Source organism: Empidonax traillii, unplaced genomic scaffold (genome assembly GCF_003031625.1).
Source record: "Empidonax traillii isolate 1590-97213 ecotype Southwest subspecies unplaced genomic scaffold, ASM303162v1 scaffold570:size522666, whole genome shotgun sequence".
NCBI classification, from domain to species: Eukaryota; Metazoa; Chordata; class Aves; order Passeriformes; family Tyrannidae; genus Empidonax; species Empidonax traillii.
Genome location: NW_020955763.1, coordinates 270,035 through 288,119, shown reverse-complemented (window position 1 = coordinate 288,119; position 18,085 = coordinate 270,035). Strand labels below are relative to the sequence as shown.

Here is an 18,085-nt window from a genome sequence, read left to right as displayed (position 1 = left end):
CACATAAATGTTGTTTCATATGGAAATGAATAGTTGCTTTTCAAGCCTTGCTTTAATTGCAAAGATCAAAACCTGTGGTGAGTGGAGCCGAGGAGCTGCCCTGCTTGGCAGTGCTGAGCATTCCCTGGAATACGTGCTGCTCTGGAAGCTCAGCAGCTCTTGCAGTGTGGCTGGTTGATTGGGCCACACTCTGACACATTTTGCAGAAAAACTTTTATCTGTTGTTGTTTTATCCTTCCTGGGATAGGGAGAGTCCTGACCCCTTTCCCTCAGTAGCAGCAGCCCCTGGAGAGGAAGCTGCAGCGCTCTCTGTCCAGCCAGGGGCAGCTCTGCTTGCTGCACTGTAGGTGCTCCTGTGCCATGGAAATTAGTACCTGCTCTGGGAAAGGGGCTGTTTGGCTGGATGTGTTTGGTATTTCTGTATCAGCCTAGGAATTGGACTGGGTACAGTGGAAAATAATAGTGTAAGGTGCAGCCTGCACTGGGGACTGGCAGAAACATGAGCCCTGCCCACAGTGGTGACTGAGCACTGCTCAGCATCCAGGGCTGCCCTGCCCATCCTGGTGGACAGGCACAGACAGGAGCAGGGCAGGGAGGGGACCAGGCAGAGCCTCTCAGCCTGAATACATGGAGGTATGTCAAGTGCTGCTGTACTAAATTAAATGAGACAATCCCAAGCACAGATGGAAAATTTTTTTGCTCTTTATTTCATGCTTTATTCCATATGGGTCATTCCTCCCTACACACATGGTGTTTGGTGTCAGTTGAGCAGACCCTGGCCTGTATTTCAGGTGTATTTTATTTACTGCTTTGCACAAGAACTATCTGATGGTGTCTTTTCTGCTGGCCTGTGCCTATGTGGCCAGGCTGGTGATTCTGCATTTTGCGACTTTCTGTATTTTTGAAATCATACCCACAGTATGGCTGTTGCTGAATAGAGAAAATTTAAGATAATAATATTAATGGATGGATTAAAATAGTAGCTGAGGATTCTCCCGTCAGCCCCATGGCTTTCAGAGGCTCCGAGTAGAACCGTGTGGCTCTGTCCCCTGTGAGCTGGGTGTATCAGCCCTACATGCTGTTAATGCTGTGTCAGGCCTGGTCTCTTATCTTCTCATCAAGATACCAAGATGTGACAGCTTGGTACTGTGAGGTATTAATGCCTTCACATCATCAGTGCTCTGCCTGGGTGATCTTCAGAATGCTGCAGGAAGTCCACTGAGTCTCTGGTCGGGGCTGTGACGTGTGTGCCAGCTACCACCTCATACTCAGAGCACTGATCCAGGGTGGCACAGGTACACTGCAAGGGTGTGGTCACGTTGAAAAGCCTCCTGAAAGCCACTCTTCCCAAAGGTTTATTAGCTGATGCCTGTTTCCTGAGCAGCAGCCATCCAGGGATGTGTAACTCAGCATGGCATGGTGCAGGTGCAGCCTGACCTGGTGACTGGGCTCACCTGAGTGCAGGTGACTGCCCCACACTCAGTTCCTTTAATCAGCTCCCTTCCATAGGGGTGGCTCCAGTCCCCCCTGACCCTGTCACTGCTGTCCCCTCCTGCAGCAGGGAGGAGCTGGGCTCAGCTCGGGGTCTGCACAAGCACAGGTCACTGTAGTCAGACTCCAGAGCAAAGGGATGGGTTGTGCACAGGCAGATTGCCCAAACAGCAGCACAGCTCTTTACTGGGAGTGGCCAACACCCAGTGTCACCCACAGCCCAGCTGCTGCTCTGGGCTGACCTCTGATAGCCCAGTTTGGGAAAATACACACTTTCACATCCACTCTCTTCCCTACTGTCGTCATCACACCTCTATGTTAAAAAGCTAAAACCTCTAAATTACTGAGGTTGCACTCAGTCCCTTCATCCAGATCATGGGTAAATATATTCATAAAATCACAGAATATGCTGAGTTGGAAGGGACCAACAGGGACCAAGTCCAACTTGCATAGAACCCTCCCCAAGAGTCACACCTCGTGCCTGAGAGCACTGTCCAAATACTGCCTGAGCTCTGGCAGCCTTGGTGCTGTGCCCACTGCCCTGGGGAGCCTGTTCAGTGCCCAACCACCCTCTGGAGGAAGAACCTTTTCCTAATATCCAACCTAATCCTGCCCTGACACAAATCCAGGTTGTTCCCTCAGGTCACGTCACTGGTCACTAGAGATCAGTGTTTGCCCCTCTGCTGTCCCTCACGAGAGGGGGGAATACTCAACCCTATTGTCACCAGCATCAAGCTCTTGGCAGTCAGAGCATTCCCTCACATACAGGGCCCCTCCATCACCTCTCCTTCCAGGCCTGTCCATTCGGAAGGATTTATGGCCATCCACTGCAGCACTCCAGCTGGGAGTCATCCCATCATGTTTCTGTGATGGCAGCTGTATCCTAGTTTTCCCTCTACACAGTGTCATCCAGCTCCTCCTGTTCGATGTCCGTCCTGTGCACTGGTGTAGATGCACTTCAGCTGGGTTGATCCTGCCACACTTTTGTGGGGAGAAGCTCTAATTTTTACATGACCATTCTCAGGCACTTCTGTGGTTTCTAACACGCCAGTAACCCTTGTGTCTTTGCTGCCACATGGATCTCCATCCCCTGCCCCCATGGAGATACACATGAGATCATGCCACTGCATCCCACCTAGCTCTAGCTACACACTGGCTGTGTAGAGAAGTGGGAACCTCTCACCCTCTCCTTCCCCATCATCCCGCTATTTTTGTCAGAATGGAAACACTGCATTAGGCTGTTTCTGGTTCAGTGAAGGGCCATTTGCTATCCAAAGGCAGACTGCATTTGAATTTTCTTTCAAATGCCTCGTTAACTCTCTTCTGATTTACTCAGCGCGCGATTATCCTGACGTTCTTTTACAACATGCTTCCCTCTCCTTTGTGGAGAGGCACAACCAGTAACCCAGATAACTACGGGTGACTGAGCAGCCCAAGGTGTGGGGATGGCTCGTGTTTTATGTGCTGTGGTGACACTGCTTGGTGCTGGGAGATATACCAGGGACAGTGGGGTTTGTACAGCTTTCCTCTTTCTCCCTTGAGCCTCATAGACTGTCCTTACATTGTCTCCCCATAATTCATCATTGCACCATTTTCCTGGAGAAAAACAGGGCTTCACTGCCACTCCATAATGGCCAAGTCCTGTGGCCAAGACTCCAGTGTACACTCTGCCTTCTCAGGGAAATCCTTGGTGCTCAGTCTCAGGCCCCAAGAACTCTGTGCATGTGCTCTGTAGTTGCTGAAATCCAAAGGGGGCTGACCTGATACACTGGTGGCATCAGGCAGGCTCTCCTGCTGCAGTGGCCAGCAGGACCAGGTCACAAATACACCCCTGTGACTTGGCTACACCACAGCTGAGGTGTGAATGGTCGAGAATGGCATCAGGCACAGCAACACTGTGCTCAGAAGCCCCCTTCTAACCCTGTGGGGCTTGGTTTTAGTTTGGGTTTGTTAATGTTGGGGGTTCTGTTTTTCCTAGAGTAGGGCCTTTGTGGGGCGTGTAGTAAATAACTGTTGTTCCTCAGTGTAATTGCTAAACTCTCCAGCAGACTTATTCTAAGCAGCTTAACTGCTAAGTTTAACCACTTTAAATAAAGACTTCAGTCTCTATTCATCCCAGAGTAGCTCTGAGGCCTCAGGATGCTTTCTGCTCCAAAGTATGTCTCCAAATATTGGTGCTCAGGGTTTGATTTCAAGGCTTTCAAAGGCAGGGCTGTACTGGCAGCACCAGAGCATCCTTCACAAACAAGGTACCACTGAGCCTTGTTTGCTGGCTGAGGCAAAGTCACCAGTATGAATTCCAGAGCATTAAACTTGGGGTTTTTATGGTGATGTTTTTTCCTGTGTCCAGGTGATTCTGAACAAATGCTGTTGAGAGCAGGGTCAGCCAAACCACCCACCAGACAAGCCCCAGCTCCTTTCCACGCTGCTCGTGGGGAGGGCACAGACACCAGCACGTGGCTGGTGGTGCCCAAGCTGCAGCCACTGTGCACACGCTGCCGCTTTCCTGGAGGGACTGACAGTGTGACTTGCTCTCCCGCAGCTCATCAGCGATGGCAGCGTGGTGTACGCAGAAGCCCTGTGGGACCATGTCACCATGGACGACCAGGAGCTGGGATTCAAGGCCGGCGATGTCATTGAAGTGATGGACGCGACCAACAAGGAGTGGTGGTGGGGGAGGATCCTGGACAGCGAAGGCTGGTTTCCAGCCAGCTTTGTTCGGGTAAGAGCTTCATCTCTCTTTGTGCCTCTCCATTGGCATCAAGTGTTTTTTCTTTTTCTCCATGTTTAATGTGCTGTGGTGACTCCTTGAGCACTTTCACTGCAAGAGACAATTGATTCATCATGTCTTGTTACTTCAGAGTTTGGATTGACAGGAAGCTGAACATGAGCCAGAGTGTGCCCAGGTGGCCAAGAAGGCCAATGGCATCCTGGCCTGGATCAGGAACAGTGTGGCCAGCAGGAGCAGGGAAGTGATTCTTGCCCTGCACTCAGTGCTGGTGAGGCCACCCCTGGAGTGCTGTGTCCAATTCTGGGCCCCTCAGTTCAGGAAGGACATTGAGGGGCTGGAGCAGGTGCAAAGAGCAACGAGGCTGGGGAAGGGACTGGAGCACAAGCTCTATGAGGAGAGGCTGAGGGAGCTGGGGGTGTTGAGCCCAGAGAAGAGGAGGCTCAGGGGAGACCTCATGACTCTCTACAATTCTGGGACAGGAGGGTGTAGCCAGGTGGGCGTTGGTCTCTTCTCTCAGGAACCATCAGCAGGACAGGAGGGCTTGGTCTTAAACTGTGCCAGGGGAGGTTTAGGTTGGATATCAGGAAGAAATTTTTTTACAGGGAGAGTAATCAGCCATTGGAATGGCCTGCCCAGGGAGGGGGTGGATTCACCTCCATCCCTGGAGGTTTTTAAGATGAGACTGGATGTGGCATCAGTGCCATGGTCTGAGAACCACAGCGGGGTTGGATCAAGGGTTGAACTTGATGATCTCAGAGGTCTTTTCCAACCTGGTTGATTCTATGATTCTATTCCTCTACATGTCTACATTGTGCCCTCCTGGCTGAGCTGCCTCCACTGTGAACTCCCTCAGCATAAGTAAATCATGGCAAGGGTGGTTCAGCTCCCCACTGGAGCTAAGCTGAGCTGTGCCAGCTGGGGAGGGTGGTGGCAGCCTGGGCTCCTGCTTTACAGGTACGGGTATTGCTTAGTTTTGGCCCAAGCACATGGCATCCCCTGCCAGGAGCAAGCAACACTCTCCTAAAGGAATCCCAGATGCAGCTGGCAGAGGCCTTCAGTGTCCACTTGGACAATATGGATGAGCACGGCACCAAATTCAGCTTTCTCCACCTGCTGCTGGGGACAGTCAGTGCCACATATGCGACCGCCTGACTCACACATGCACCTTCCCTTAGCCCACCAGGCTGCTGGGCTGTCCCACTGTATTCCAGTGTATTCCAGCACTGTATTCCAGCCACTGAGACACAGCAAATGTCTTGGAGGTCATGTGGGACAACTGATGTAGGGCAATATGAGACATTTGGAGCTTTTGGGCCAAGGCTCTCCCTTGGTGCCAGCTACAAAGCCCACACAGAAATAGCTGTGCAGCAGAGCCCAGACAGTCCCAGCTGCTCCCTGCAGAGGCTGGGTTCATTTCCAGCAGAGCTTCTGAAACACATCTGAACTCTCAGGGCAAGTGGGGGGCAAACCAGGAGTGTGGTAACCGCTGTGCCCCCTTTCCTGCTGTGAGGAGAAAGGCTTTTTTCCTTTCTCCGGGCTGTGACTGTGTGTGTGGGTGCCTGACCGCTTTCACCACCTCAGGGCAGCTCCTCAGTAGTGCAAAGGCAATTAGGTGCCTAAGGGCAGAGATTCTCAGCCCTTTAGCTCTTTATCCAGGTCACTTGAGATCACAAATGACCCAAAACCAGGTGAAGCGTGAAAGGAGGTGGCAGGAGGTGATCTGGTGTCCTTGGAGAAGTGGGGCAGATAGTGCTATAAAAGTTTTGAAATACTTTGTTACAGGTTGCAGGAGAGGGTGTCAGCTGAATAATTATTACTAAAAGTGAAATTTTTTTGCAATTGCCAGGACCAAACTCTCAGCACTGGTGGGGACAGCACTGCTTTCTTTGGTTGTTTTGGTTTGGTTGTTTGTTTTTATTTTTTTTTTCGGTCGAAACATGGGCCTTATTTTCTTTCGTGTTACTAACAAGCTGAATTGTCCTGGCTGGCAAAACCTGCGATGATATCCCAGGGGAAAGCGGACCCGTACCAGCCATTAGGGATGCAGAGTAACAAATTCTTTCAGCAGAGTAATTACAACACTTATTCAAGCATCCGAGCAGAGATTTCCTGCTAATTACCGCGGGGTCTCAAGCTCCCCGCGGGGAGGGACGGCTGGTCTGGGGGCTTGGGTCAGTCTGCAGGTCTCTCAGTTACTCCACACAAGCTTCAGGCCAAGGTCTGAGTTTAAGACTTGCCGATGCTGCTCTTCTCACAGTGAAGGCAAACCGGGATTGCTCCTCTTGAGGGCTTCAGCAGCTGTAAATAGTGAGTACATGTAATCTGGGCCCATATTGACAAGGGAGGGAGTAAGCATTGGTGTTGTATGCAGATGTATTTGTGTCAAGGGGTAAGTAATTGTGCCTAGAAAAAGCTGCATTTAAAGTTTAAAGCGGTTCTGTGTCGTTGTACTAAAAATTCCTACAGTTATGTGTGTTTCTACTTCATATCTCACTTTTCTCTGTGCTGAGATTGATCATTTGAGTCACGGTCAAAATATTCTCGTGGGCACTTGGAGAGCTACAATAGTGCTACAGAAAAGAAAGCTCCGGAGTGAAACGCAGCAACTCTTGGCTGCTTTAGCTCGGGTCCTTTGCAGTTGTTTACCAAACAGACTCTGGAACGGTGTGGCTGCAAGGCTGGTGTTCCTCTGCTCGTGCTGTGCTGCCATCTGATGGGCACCGCGAAGGGACCGCGAGTCCCACAAAGCCCTGGAATGTAGTGCCGTTCTTCCCGCATTATGTGCCCGCCGGCAGCTGTGTCTGCTTTCATGTTAACAACAAACTCTCTTTAAATAGTCCTGGGGAAGCAGAGACCGAGAGTCCCTCTGTTATTGGTAGTATTAGAACAGTAAAGCTAGATAAATCCCAACCATTTACTGGTTTCCCCCTCCCTCCCGAAGTGCCCCCTCATATACCTGAGAAATTTCACCTGATAAACCCATTTTGTCCTGGTTTTGTATGTAGTCTTCCTGGAAGACTCCTGTCCACAAGAGATGCCTGCTTAAACCCACCCATATCACACAGTGGGAGCAGCTGCCATGTGGATTGAAAAGAACCCTCCCCAGACTATCTGGCCATAGCTTCCCCCAGGGGAAGACAGCCTAGGAGCAATATACAGGTAGCAAGCAGCCCTCTTCACACCCCATCCAGATTCAGTCCTAGTCTGCCATTCAAACAGTCTGACTGTCCCAAAATGCCTTGGCAGAGTTGTGTTTAGCACTACAAACTGTGACCATCTTGTGTGTCTGGCACAGCTGCGAGTGAACCAGGATGAGCCCATGGAAGATTATCCCCTGAAGGTGGAGGGGGGCAGAGAGGACGACTCCCGGCGCTTCGGGATGGGCCAGACCACCAAAGACCAAATGAGGACCAACGTCATCAATGAGATCATAAGCACAGAGAGAGACTACATCAAGCACCTGAAGGACATTTGCGAGGTAAGGGAATAAAGGGGGAAGGGACTGTAAGAACTTGCCCAAAGTATAATGGAGTATGTCCCGTTCTTGCCCAGAAAGGGACCCTGAGCAGGTAGTTTTCCTGAAAATGAGACTGTATTTCCCTCAGAGCCTGCTCTGCTGGATGGCATTACATGCTCAGAAAACAGAAGACAATTCATTACAGCAATATCCCAAATGCCTCTGCATTTGGAGCACTCACTTGTGCTCTGATTAAGTGGAATTAATTGAATTTCCCAAGCCAGAGAAAAGTAAATGTCTAAGCCTTGCTGTCCTCTCTAATATGTGTTCTGAGCTAATATAATCAGCAGCTCCAGCCTTCAGGGAAGTCGTGCTCAGATCAAAACAACCGGGGGATGCTCAGCCAAATGGGCCCTTCACTTGCAAATCTGCTGAGTATTGTGACACCTCTCCTAAAAGAGATGCACTGGTCCCAGGGAAGGTAACTGGGGACTTCTGCAGGAACACAGTTCTTCACTGAGATGGTACAAAAGTGCAGTGGCCAGGAAGGTTTACAGTTTGGTCTCCTCCTAGGGCTACATTAAGCAGTGCCGCAAGAGAGCTGACATGTTTACAGAAGAACAGCTGAAGACAATCTTTGGGAATATTGAGGACATCTACAGGTGCCAGAAGAAATTTGTTAAAGCATTAGAGAAGAAATTTAACAAGGACCACCCACATTTGAGTGAGGTTGGCTCATGCTTCTTGGAATATGTAAGTAAATTTTACTTCATGGGAAAGGGGTAGCTGAGCATGGATAAGGCTAGAGAATTTAGAAATTGATCTGACACAAATGAAGCTTTCTTTAAAAAGACCCTCCCACCAACACTAATTGCCATCCCCCGCCCCCTCCACCCTGTTCAAGCACTGCCCCTGCTCCCACCTAAACATCCTGTAACTCTTGTGGCTGTGGAAAGAGCATTTTTAAAGTGCCCCAGCTTCTGAACACTACACTCCCTGTCAGACCTTGGCAAAAATGTAGGAAGATTCCAGAATTTTTAGCTGGACCTGAATTTACAGGATGGTATTTCCAGGTCAGTGCAGGATCAGCAGCAGCTGATCCAGTCATTCAGAGCGTTCAGCTGGGCACATGGGAATGTCCTGGTCTCTCAGAGAAGCTGCACATGCCCTAACCTGTAACATCATCCCCAGCTTCAGGTCTCCAGGCTTCAGAGTCTGGGGAGGATGCAAATCCGCAGACAGAGATACAGGAGTAGGACCTACACAGGGAACACACACAGAGGAGTCTGAGCCAGGCCATTCCCCTGAGGAACACGGCCAGAAAATCCCTCTGTTTCCCTTGCAGCAAACAGAGTTTCAGATCTACTCTGAGTACTGCAACAACCACCCCAACGCCTGCATGGAGCTGTCCCGCCTCACCAAGGTCAACAAGTACGTTTACTTCTTCGAGGCCTGCCGGCTGCTGCAGAAGATGATCGACATCTCCCTGGACGGGTTCCTGCTGACCCCCGTGCAGAAGATCTGCAAGTACCCACTGCAGCTGGCTGAGCTGCTCAAGTATACCAACCCCCAGCACAGGTGGGTCAGCCAGGGGCAGGGCAGGAGCCAGGCTGGGCTCGTGGAAATGGATTTGTGCAGAGCCCTGTATGGAGGGCAGTTACCAACAGCAGCCAACACCAGAGTTCTTGTGGGTTACCTTGTGGAAACCAGGAAAAGAAGTACTTTTCTGTCAAATATTTAATCTTCCATTACAGCAGAACTGGGCTTTTCTGTCGTTACAGATCTGGAGTTACAAGGTCCACTTTATAATGACACTTTTCTATTTTATTTAACTCACTTGTCTGGGATACCAGCACATAGATACTCTGGAGTTAATGTTTCTGGTGGTGGTGTTGAAAACTTTGTCTCCAAAAGCACTGGTTGAATATACTCCAAAATGCCCACATAGCTACACCTCACCAGTGGGAGGTCGTGGCCTGCAGCAGCCAAGCCACACACACTCAGTGCCCTGTCAGCACCAGCTCCAAAGACTCCAAATCCATTGCTCAGTTTCAGGGTGAAGGCCCTGCCTTTGGCTCAAGTAATTGTCGCTTAATCAAGCATCTGAAATAATCAGCTACAGAAATAAAACATGACAAATCTGTATTAAAATGTTGATATTGGTCCATTGTGGCTTGGCTTAATTTCACCTTCCTAATTGCAGCCCTGGCATTTCCCAGAATGGTTTTAAGCATGTCTTGTTAAATCTCTAAGCATGTTGTCTGAAGCTGACCTCGGAGCAGAAAGCTCCTTAATGCAGTGCACAGATGTTTTGAAAGTTGCCTTAGAGCCAAGTGGTGCAGCTCAGCTCCTTCCCACTCTGAACTCAGCAGAAGTAGCTGGTGGCAGCAGATGGTGTGTGGGGGAGGGTAGATCAGCTTCTGTCCTACCCTTCCAGATAAGCCATCGGCTTCTATTTGAAATGAAGCCAGTTAATGCTGAACTGCCTCACCTCTGCATGACAGATCAGCCCCTGGGTGCAAACAGCGGCATTATGAATGTATTATGCTGCAGAAAGAAAATGAGGCTTGGAAAGCCCTGGAGATTATTCCAGAAACTCAGATTAACACCTCTGTGGCTAAACTTGATGCCTTAGCCTCTTCCCTTTCACAAATTTGGCCTGTATTTGTTAGAGGCCCATAATCTGTGCCTCGAAACCAGCATGGTCTGACAAGCTGTGCCTCCAATTCCAGCACAGCACAGCTAGCACAGACTGCAGGTGGAACTGTTTCAGTGCCCAGCTCCAGGCTGTGAAGGGCTGCCCTCCTTTGCAGTGCAGGTACAAGGCACATGTGCCATTTTGCCATGTCTGACACCTCTGCCCATCCCCAGGGATTTCAAAGATGTCGAGGCTGCCTTGAACGCCATGAAAAACGTCGCCCAGCTCATCAACGAGAGGAAGCGGCGGCTGGAGAACATCGACAAAATTGCTCAGTGGCAGAGTTCCATAGAGGACTGGGAGGTGAGAGACTTCCCTTTCCCAGGAATCAGCTGTTCCATGCTGATCCTCTTCTGCCCTTCCAGCAGCTTCTGCTTACAGTGAGATCTCCCTATCCAGCCCTGCCTCAGTTCTCTGACCTGACCTTCCTCATGGTTTTTTTATTTTTCATTTAAACAGATGTGATCTTTTAGTAAAACTGAACAGGTCTAGCACATAACCCAGCTAGACCAGCTGCCTTGGCATGTTCCCTGGGATTTTTGCTTTTTCCTTGCAGAATGAAATTAGCATGTAGGTCAGTGAAATTCTATTATTTTTATCTTGCCCCCCATTTTATCTTGTGTAGTTTCAAACTCTCAAGATGAGAATTGTTGCTAAATGCTTAACAAGCCAGCAAATTGTTACAGAAACGTAAGCTGTGATACAGTGACAGAGGAAGCCAAGGTTTCCTGTAGACTCATTTTCAAAATTGCTAAACCAAAGAAACAAAATACTAATTTTCTAAATCCTAGATTCACTAAAACCCCACTGCCCCCTGCCCAAGGATGTCAGGCTAAATTCTCAGCTCTCTGCTTATGTGCCTCCTTTCTGTGTGGAATGAGGCAGCTTCCCTAAGCAGACGCCCTGGAAAAGGAGATTTTTTTCATTTAACATGCTATTCTTCTCCTCAAATTCCGTTCTCATTCCCTGGGTGCCAAGGGCACAGTGTCTCTCTGCTGTGACAGGGACTGTCCTTCAGCACAGAGGCTGCCTCTCATTCCCAGAAGACTTTTGTCAGCAGGAATTCAGGCCCCTCACACAAGGCTGAGGCTCTCCTACGAGACTACGGGCTTAGTTCTTGCTCCCCGTTTTTGGATGGCTGAGACCAACCTGTTCTTTGTGCTGTTCCCAGGGTGAAGATGTCCTGGTCAGGAGCTCAGAACTCATCTATTCCGGGGAATTAGCCAAAATCTCCCACCCTCAAGCCAAGAGCCAACAGAGGATGTTCTTCCTCTTCGATCACCAGCTTGTCTGCTGCAAGAAGGTAACCCCAGCCAGGCACCAGTGCTGACTACCACAGTGCTGAGGAATTTAAGTGAGCTCCCTCTCCACTCCTTTGTGTCCTTAACATTTACTGACACCTTGTGCTCCTGGCACTGAGACCTCCCTGTGCATTGACTCCAGTCTTTTCTCTGATGTCCTGGGGTGTTCTGTGCCCTCAGCACAGCAAAGAGCTACCAGCCTAATTCTCATACTGAAAGAGGAAAGCACTGCACTGCTTCTAGGGTTGGTGTGGGAGATATTTTATACAACTCAAGTATTCTCACTTATTTTCTTTTAAATACCTTATTTTTTCAACTGTGCTGTTACCTGACGAGTAGCAGAGTCAGAGAGCACCTGCAGCTTCGATGAAGAGCTGTGGGCCTTGGCAGTCAGTAAGACCATATTAAATCACATGTAAGTCTGTAAGTACAGCACATGCTATTTTTCATAACCTAAGTAATGAAATCTTCCCTCTTGGAGCCAGTGAAAGGTATCTTCCTCTGGAATTTCAAAACAGAATGTGCCAATTATTTTTTGCACATTCCACATTTTGCAGGTAGCTCTGGGCTTGAAAATTGCTGTTCTTAAAATTACTTTTCGTAGTCAAAAAACAAGAACTAATTAGGATTTTTGGGGGTTTTTTTGCTTTCTAACTGGGACTGGAGGATTCAAATAGTGTCAGAGGACAAAAATGAGGGATTTGGGATAATATGAAATACCCAAGCTTGCTTCTCATTCAGATCTTCAAGGCGGCTGATACCCCCCAACAGCAGATGCCACCTGTCCTGCCCCCAGGGGCCCTCACTGCCAACAGTGCCCACAGCAGCTCAGCAATTCCACACGCTCAAATCCAGTACTCGGGATTTTTTACAGGACTACCAGGAAGATTAAATACATCACCTCAGAGAAAATGAATGTTTAGGACAGGAAACAGCTCACCTGTTGTGGTCTCTCTCACAGGACCTTCTGCGCCGGGACATCCTGTATTATAAGAGTCGGATCAACATGGATGACATGGAAATACTGGATGTAGAAGATGGCAAGGACAAGGACTTCAATATCAGTGTAAAAAATGCATTTAAGCTGCACTGCCGAGACACTGAGGAAGTCCACTTGTTCTGTGCAAAGAAGCCTGAGCAGAAGCAGCGCTGGCTGAAGGCGTTTGAGAACGAAAGGAGGCAGGTGCAGCTCGACCAGGAGACAGGTATGGACAGAGCAATGCTGGGAGACAGTGGGGGGGTTTGGTTTTCCTCTTTTTTTACCCACCAGCCAATGCCTGGGAGAGAAGAGGCAGGGAAGCCAGCCCATGCTGCAGTCCAGCTCTGGGCTGCTGAATTGCACATTCTGGATGAATCTGTGCAATTAAAAAACCACCATGAGCCCACACTGCAGCGCATCCCCAGGGAGGCTGATGTGTCTTTAATGAGTTCAGGCAGGGCTGAGAAGAGTCAATACATTACATACAGCTTCCAGAGTTCTGCAGTACAGTGTGAGTGCCCAGCTTGGAGGTGTCTGTAGAGAACAGGTTCAGCCAAGGGCTCTCACTGTGCAGAAGGATTTGCATTGTTTTGTCCAAATCCTGCTTAATTCAGACCAGAGTGATCTCGTAAGATTTCAGCCAAACTGGTCTGGGCTGGCTTCTTCATCCAGCAAAGTGTGGGGCAAAGAGCAGGCAGCAAACCTGGCATGAGAGGTGGGGAAAGCTGTGCAGTGCAGGCGGGGGGCAGAGGGCAGTGCCCCTGCCAGGCTTGGCAGTAACTGTGCCCTCTCTCCTCAGGCATTTGCCTCCCCCCGTGTTTCCTCTGAGACACCAAACGAGGACCTGCTGCTGACAAACTGTTTTATCTTCCAGGTTTTTCAATCACCGAGGTGCAGAAGAAGCAGGCCATGCTGAATGCCAGCAAGCAGCACCACGCTGGGAAACCCAAGGGTGAGTCACATCTGAGCACAGGAACGCTGTGACGCTGGGGGGTGGCTCAGTATTTACTACATGGGAAGAGTTCCAATGAAGTGGCATTAACAAGCTCTGGAGAAGGCCAGATGGTGAGCTCTGATGTGACAATCTGCACTACAGTTCCTGGTAGATTCAGATGGCTGGAATCAGGAAACTGTTCCTAACTCCAGGAGAGCTGCTTTGCACATAATCGCTGAGCGCTGTGCCAGAAAGCATCAGCCCTGATCAGTGCACAGCCTGGCCTGGGGACACAGGCTCTCCCAGCAGGGTGGCCAAAGGCAAGCTTTGGAGCGATCCCCATGACACACAGGGAGTCACAGAGGTGACTGCAGCAGGGACTGTTCCTGCCTGGGGAAGATGCTCTGAAGCTGCAGTTTGGGCAGAGTGCCAGGGGTAGGTACCATGCTCGAACAGAGCTGATCATTCAACCTGTCAGACACAAGGACAATTTAGCAGCTGCCAGGGGAGTGTGAACTCAAGCAACAAACAGGAAGGTTCCTGTGCCCACAGCACTGTTGGCTGAAAAGAGCCCTGTGATGCCACCTTCCTCTTCTCTCTGTTCAGTTGCTTTCCTCTCGACCCACGGAGGAAACCACTTCCTCTTGGTGGTACCAGCCAGCACTTAAATCCCAGCCACGTCTCTAGTAAGAAAGCTCGACTAAATGTCAAAACAGGTCAGAAATAAGATTTGGCTGCAAACACAGGGAAGTTTGGAAGGAGGCCAAGACCTCTCTAACAGAGCAAAGCCCTTGGGAAAAAGCATTAGAGGTGGCCCCACAAGCTAGCCCTGTCCACTGGGCAGGCACTGACCATCCCTGCTTAAAAATGCAGCCCAGGATGCTGGAACAGGTGACAGCAGCACTTTGCACAGCAGTTGTTTCTCCCAGCACAGGCAAAGGCACCAGTTAAGTTGGTGATGAGCTGCAGCTCTTCAGCCCTGCTGTTGTGTTGACACAACACCTGGCAGTTATGTGGCACATTTCTGAAACTTCCACAGCATCAGCTCTAATCCTAACAAGCAGTGCTGAAAGTAGGGATAAACTAAGGGAAGGGTCAGACTTAGACAAACCCGATTCATGGCCCTGCAGCTTTAACGGGGACTGAAGGGGGAAGGAGGGAAGGGAGCTGTGCTCAACTCACTGGCTTCCCCTCTCCTTGTCATCCCAGCTGTCACCAGGCCCTACTACGACTTCCTGATGCGGCAGAAGCATCCCACCCTGCCCACCACGCTCCCTCAGCAGCAGGTCTTCATGCTGGCAGAGCCCAAGCGCAAGCCCTCGAACTTCTGGCAGAACATCAGCAGGCTGACGCCCTTCCGGAAATAGGGGCAGCCCCGCGTTTGTGCCTGAACCCCTTCTGAGAAAGCACTTTATCCGTCAGTCCTGGGAGGTGGAGCCCAGGTTCTTCCAATCCTTTGTTTACAGAGGATGGCACATGTGCTCCTGCCTTCCCTATTTATTTTGCAGCCCGACTGACCGCCCTGGCTCCGGGGTGAGACACTGCGTGTGCATTTGTGCCAGTGCCGCGGAGCCAGCCTCGCACAGCGCCCACGAGGCGGAGCTCCAGGAGGAGCTCACAGGAGGGAGCCTGACGTGCTTCAGCTGAAGAGATTTTGCTTGTCAGCTGTACTTGGACTCACTCCTTCCCACTGTGCCCACCACTGCTGTCTGGCAGCTGTCAGAGGGGGTGGCAGCTGACAGACCCACTGCCGTGCTCAGAACAACAGTTCAGAGTCACTGACATGACACACTGGCCGTGCAGGGACAAACAGCCCTTCTGCTCTGCCCCTGCCCCACGTTTCTCAGAGACATGACCCTCCTACACAGGCCCAACTAACTCAGCCTCTGCAGGCCCTCAGACAGACACAGTGAGTACAGCACTGTGACCTCTCCTCTCCTCTAGTCCCAACACCACTGGTGAACGGTATCGTACATTAAACTGTGCCAACCTGCAGCATGAGTCAAGTTCAAGAATCTCTCTAGTGGGTTTGAGTTACATAAGTTAGAGAAAAATGTGCCTAATTAATACCGTACTCAATTCCTTAGATTCTCGTCTCTCCATCGTTCTGCCATATTTCCTGGCCAATGAAAATGCTCATTGTTTGTAATGTGTTTATTTATGGTAAAAATCAGAACTGTGTATTTTGTAAGTCTGTAATTGTTCTTGTCAGATGTTGTTAACTTGATGCCTGTTTTGTCTAATTTTTCTTTTTTTTTTTTTTTTTTTAAAAAAAAGGTCAATATTTGCAAACCCGGCTCCCAGAAGTCAGAGTCTGCTGTTCAACTCTGAAACGCGATTGTTATGCAAACTCCCACAGACCTTCACATTCAAGGCGTGTTACTGACACCTTTAAAAAAATGGAAACCCGCTTTTTCAAAAGGCCTAAATTTGGCATAAGGAGCCTCCTTTAAGTACCCAAGTTTAAAACCGTGGCCAAAAAGAATTAATTTAAACCTTGGTTAGCAAAAGGAAAGATTTGCCTTACCATAGTGAGAGTTAGAAGCCATACTGACTGAATTCCCTAGCTTAGGAGACATCCCGTGACAGTGGAAGGAAAACTCCTCCTCATTCCAACTCAGCACTAGTGTGAGTGAGCACTAAGTGTCTGCAGAGCTCAGAAATCCAGTGTTTATTGATGCTGTAGCTGACCAAAGTCTGGTCATCCAGGGATATCTGAATTCAGTAGCATGTACAAAGTCCTTCTTGCACTATATCTTCCCCCCAGACCAGGGGCAACATTTAATTTCATAAAGAAACTTGTAAAAGTGACTCTCAGCCTGTGTTTGTCTCCAGCATGTCTGTGTGAACTTGTTTTTCTCCAAAGTCACTGCAGAGATTCTGCTCTTGCAGCTCCAGCAGTGACCACAACCCATCACCCTCAGAGCAACCACCCGCACGGGGACTGGACCAGAGCGGGCAAGGGGACACTCTGCACTGGAGAGGACATGTGCCAACACTGGGGGAGGGGCAGGGAAAAAACAAACCCAAACAGAAAAAATCACTCCAAGAAGCAACTGAGGTCAGGCAGCTACATCACTGTTGGCATAATGACCTTTGCAACACAGACCCCAACACGCACCGAGGGGACTGACACACAGAGACAGACACGGGCAAGGTGGAGAGAGAGATGGCAACAGAGGCCCTGACACACAGACACACACACAGGTACATCAGTTACAGCCAGCACCCCTCAGTAACAGAGAGCAATTGTCACGTTTGTGTTTACCCTCACTGTCTGCACCCTCCTTTCCTTATCCATGGCGTGTTTGTTTTGATTGGCCAGGAAGAAAATCTGTTGGCACTGAAATAATCAATTTTCTGAGCTTATCATCAGCTTTGCAGTAAGTTGGGGAGAGGACAGTTCCCCCCACAACACATGCACACACCCTCTAAGCATGATCAGCTGTGAAGATGCAACAGGTTTCTCATGACCTCACCCAGCTGAACGTGCTCAAGGGTGGGGATTCCCCCAAGAACCTCTTTACCTCCCTGAACAAAACCTTACTGTCTCCACCGTGAAAGAAGTGCTGACATCTATTCAAAGTGCCCCTTGCTGCAACATCTGATCTGTTTTTTAGCCACGATGTTGCTTAATACAATCAGCTTTACATCTTCATTGAAGTCACCCCACTAGAACTCCTCACCTCTTCTCCTGAGGGAAATGGGGTGACAGTGGCACAGGACCCAGGAGTGCAGCAGCTGTGAAGTGCAACAATGCCCCTGCCCTCCCCTGCTGAAAACACACACAGGAACTGGTTACTATTCATCATCTGGGTAGCAATACTCTGAACAGTAGATAAGCACCAAGTGGTTTAAATTCTCACATCACTTACCAGCTCTTCCAGACGTGATTTCACATCTGACCACTGCGCACAAACAGTTCACAGCAACCGAAACAGAAATGTTTTCTTTAGTGCCAAACCAGACTGCTCTGGCCAGACAACATCGCTGACCAGTTACTTACCTCTGGTGGAGAGAAATACATTCTCCATTTAAATATCAGTACTCTTCCTAAAAAGTGTCCTCAGCTGGGACTCTAGTCTCACATGCCATGTTTGGAGCTGGGATCCGATCCCCCATCGAGACTGAGATTGGACCGGAAGAGGTGACACAGCTGAACAGGTAAGGCTCAAACCCACTGTGCCCAACACACCCACCCACAGCCTGCTCTGAAGAGGATCTCATCACCAAACATCACCCTTTGTTTTCTACCCAGCACTGCTTCCTGATTCTCTCACCACAACCCACAGTGCTTCCTGAACAAACTGTGGAGCAGACCATGTGCAAACTCCATTGGTGTTATCAGACACTCAAAAAAGCCATCCCCCAAGTTCCTCATTAAATGGCAAAGTGTACTTGTGTGTGAGGTGGTGGTAACACATTAACCAACCCCAAATTTCCTTCTTTTTCACTCTGGCATCTGGATTTCAAATGGAGTTCCCTTGTTCTGGC

The 18,085-nt window shown here is 49.6% G+C and overlaps 1 protein-coding gene across 4 annotated transcripts in view; it reads left to right on the top strand.

The window, feature by feature from the left end:
• Positions 1 to 16,402, top strand: part of ARHGEF4 (Rho guanine nucleotide exchange factor 4) — a 116,968-nt gene extending 100,566 nt beyond the window's left edge. For all 4 annotated transcript variants that reach the window (XM_027897946.1, XM_027897947.1, XM_027897948.1 and 1 more), the window contains 9 exons: positions 4,034 to 4,213; positions 7,518 to 7,700; positions 8,253 to 8,432; positions 9,025 to 9,257; positions 10,551 to 10,680; positions 11,549 to 11,680; positions 12,640 to 12,883; positions 13,532 to 13,609; positions 14,801 to 16,402. In XM_027897946.1, the coding sequence (XP_027753747.1) occupies positions 4,034 to 4,213; positions 7,518 to 7,700; positions 8,253 to 8,432; positions 9,025 to 9,257; positions 10,551 to 10,680; positions 11,549 to 11,680; positions 12,640 to 12,883; positions 13,532 to 13,609; positions 14,801 to 14,958 (1,518 nt within the window). In that variant the 3' untranslated portion in view covers positions 14,959 to 16,402. The remainder of the gene's footprint in view (positions 1 to 4,033; positions 4,214 to 7,517; positions 7,701 to 8,252; positions 8,433 to 9,024; positions 9,258 to 10,550; positions 10,681 to 11,548; positions 11,681 to 12,639; positions 12,884 to 13,531; positions 13,610 to 14,800) is intronic.
• Positions 16,403 to 18,085: the final 1,683 nt, after the last annotated feature.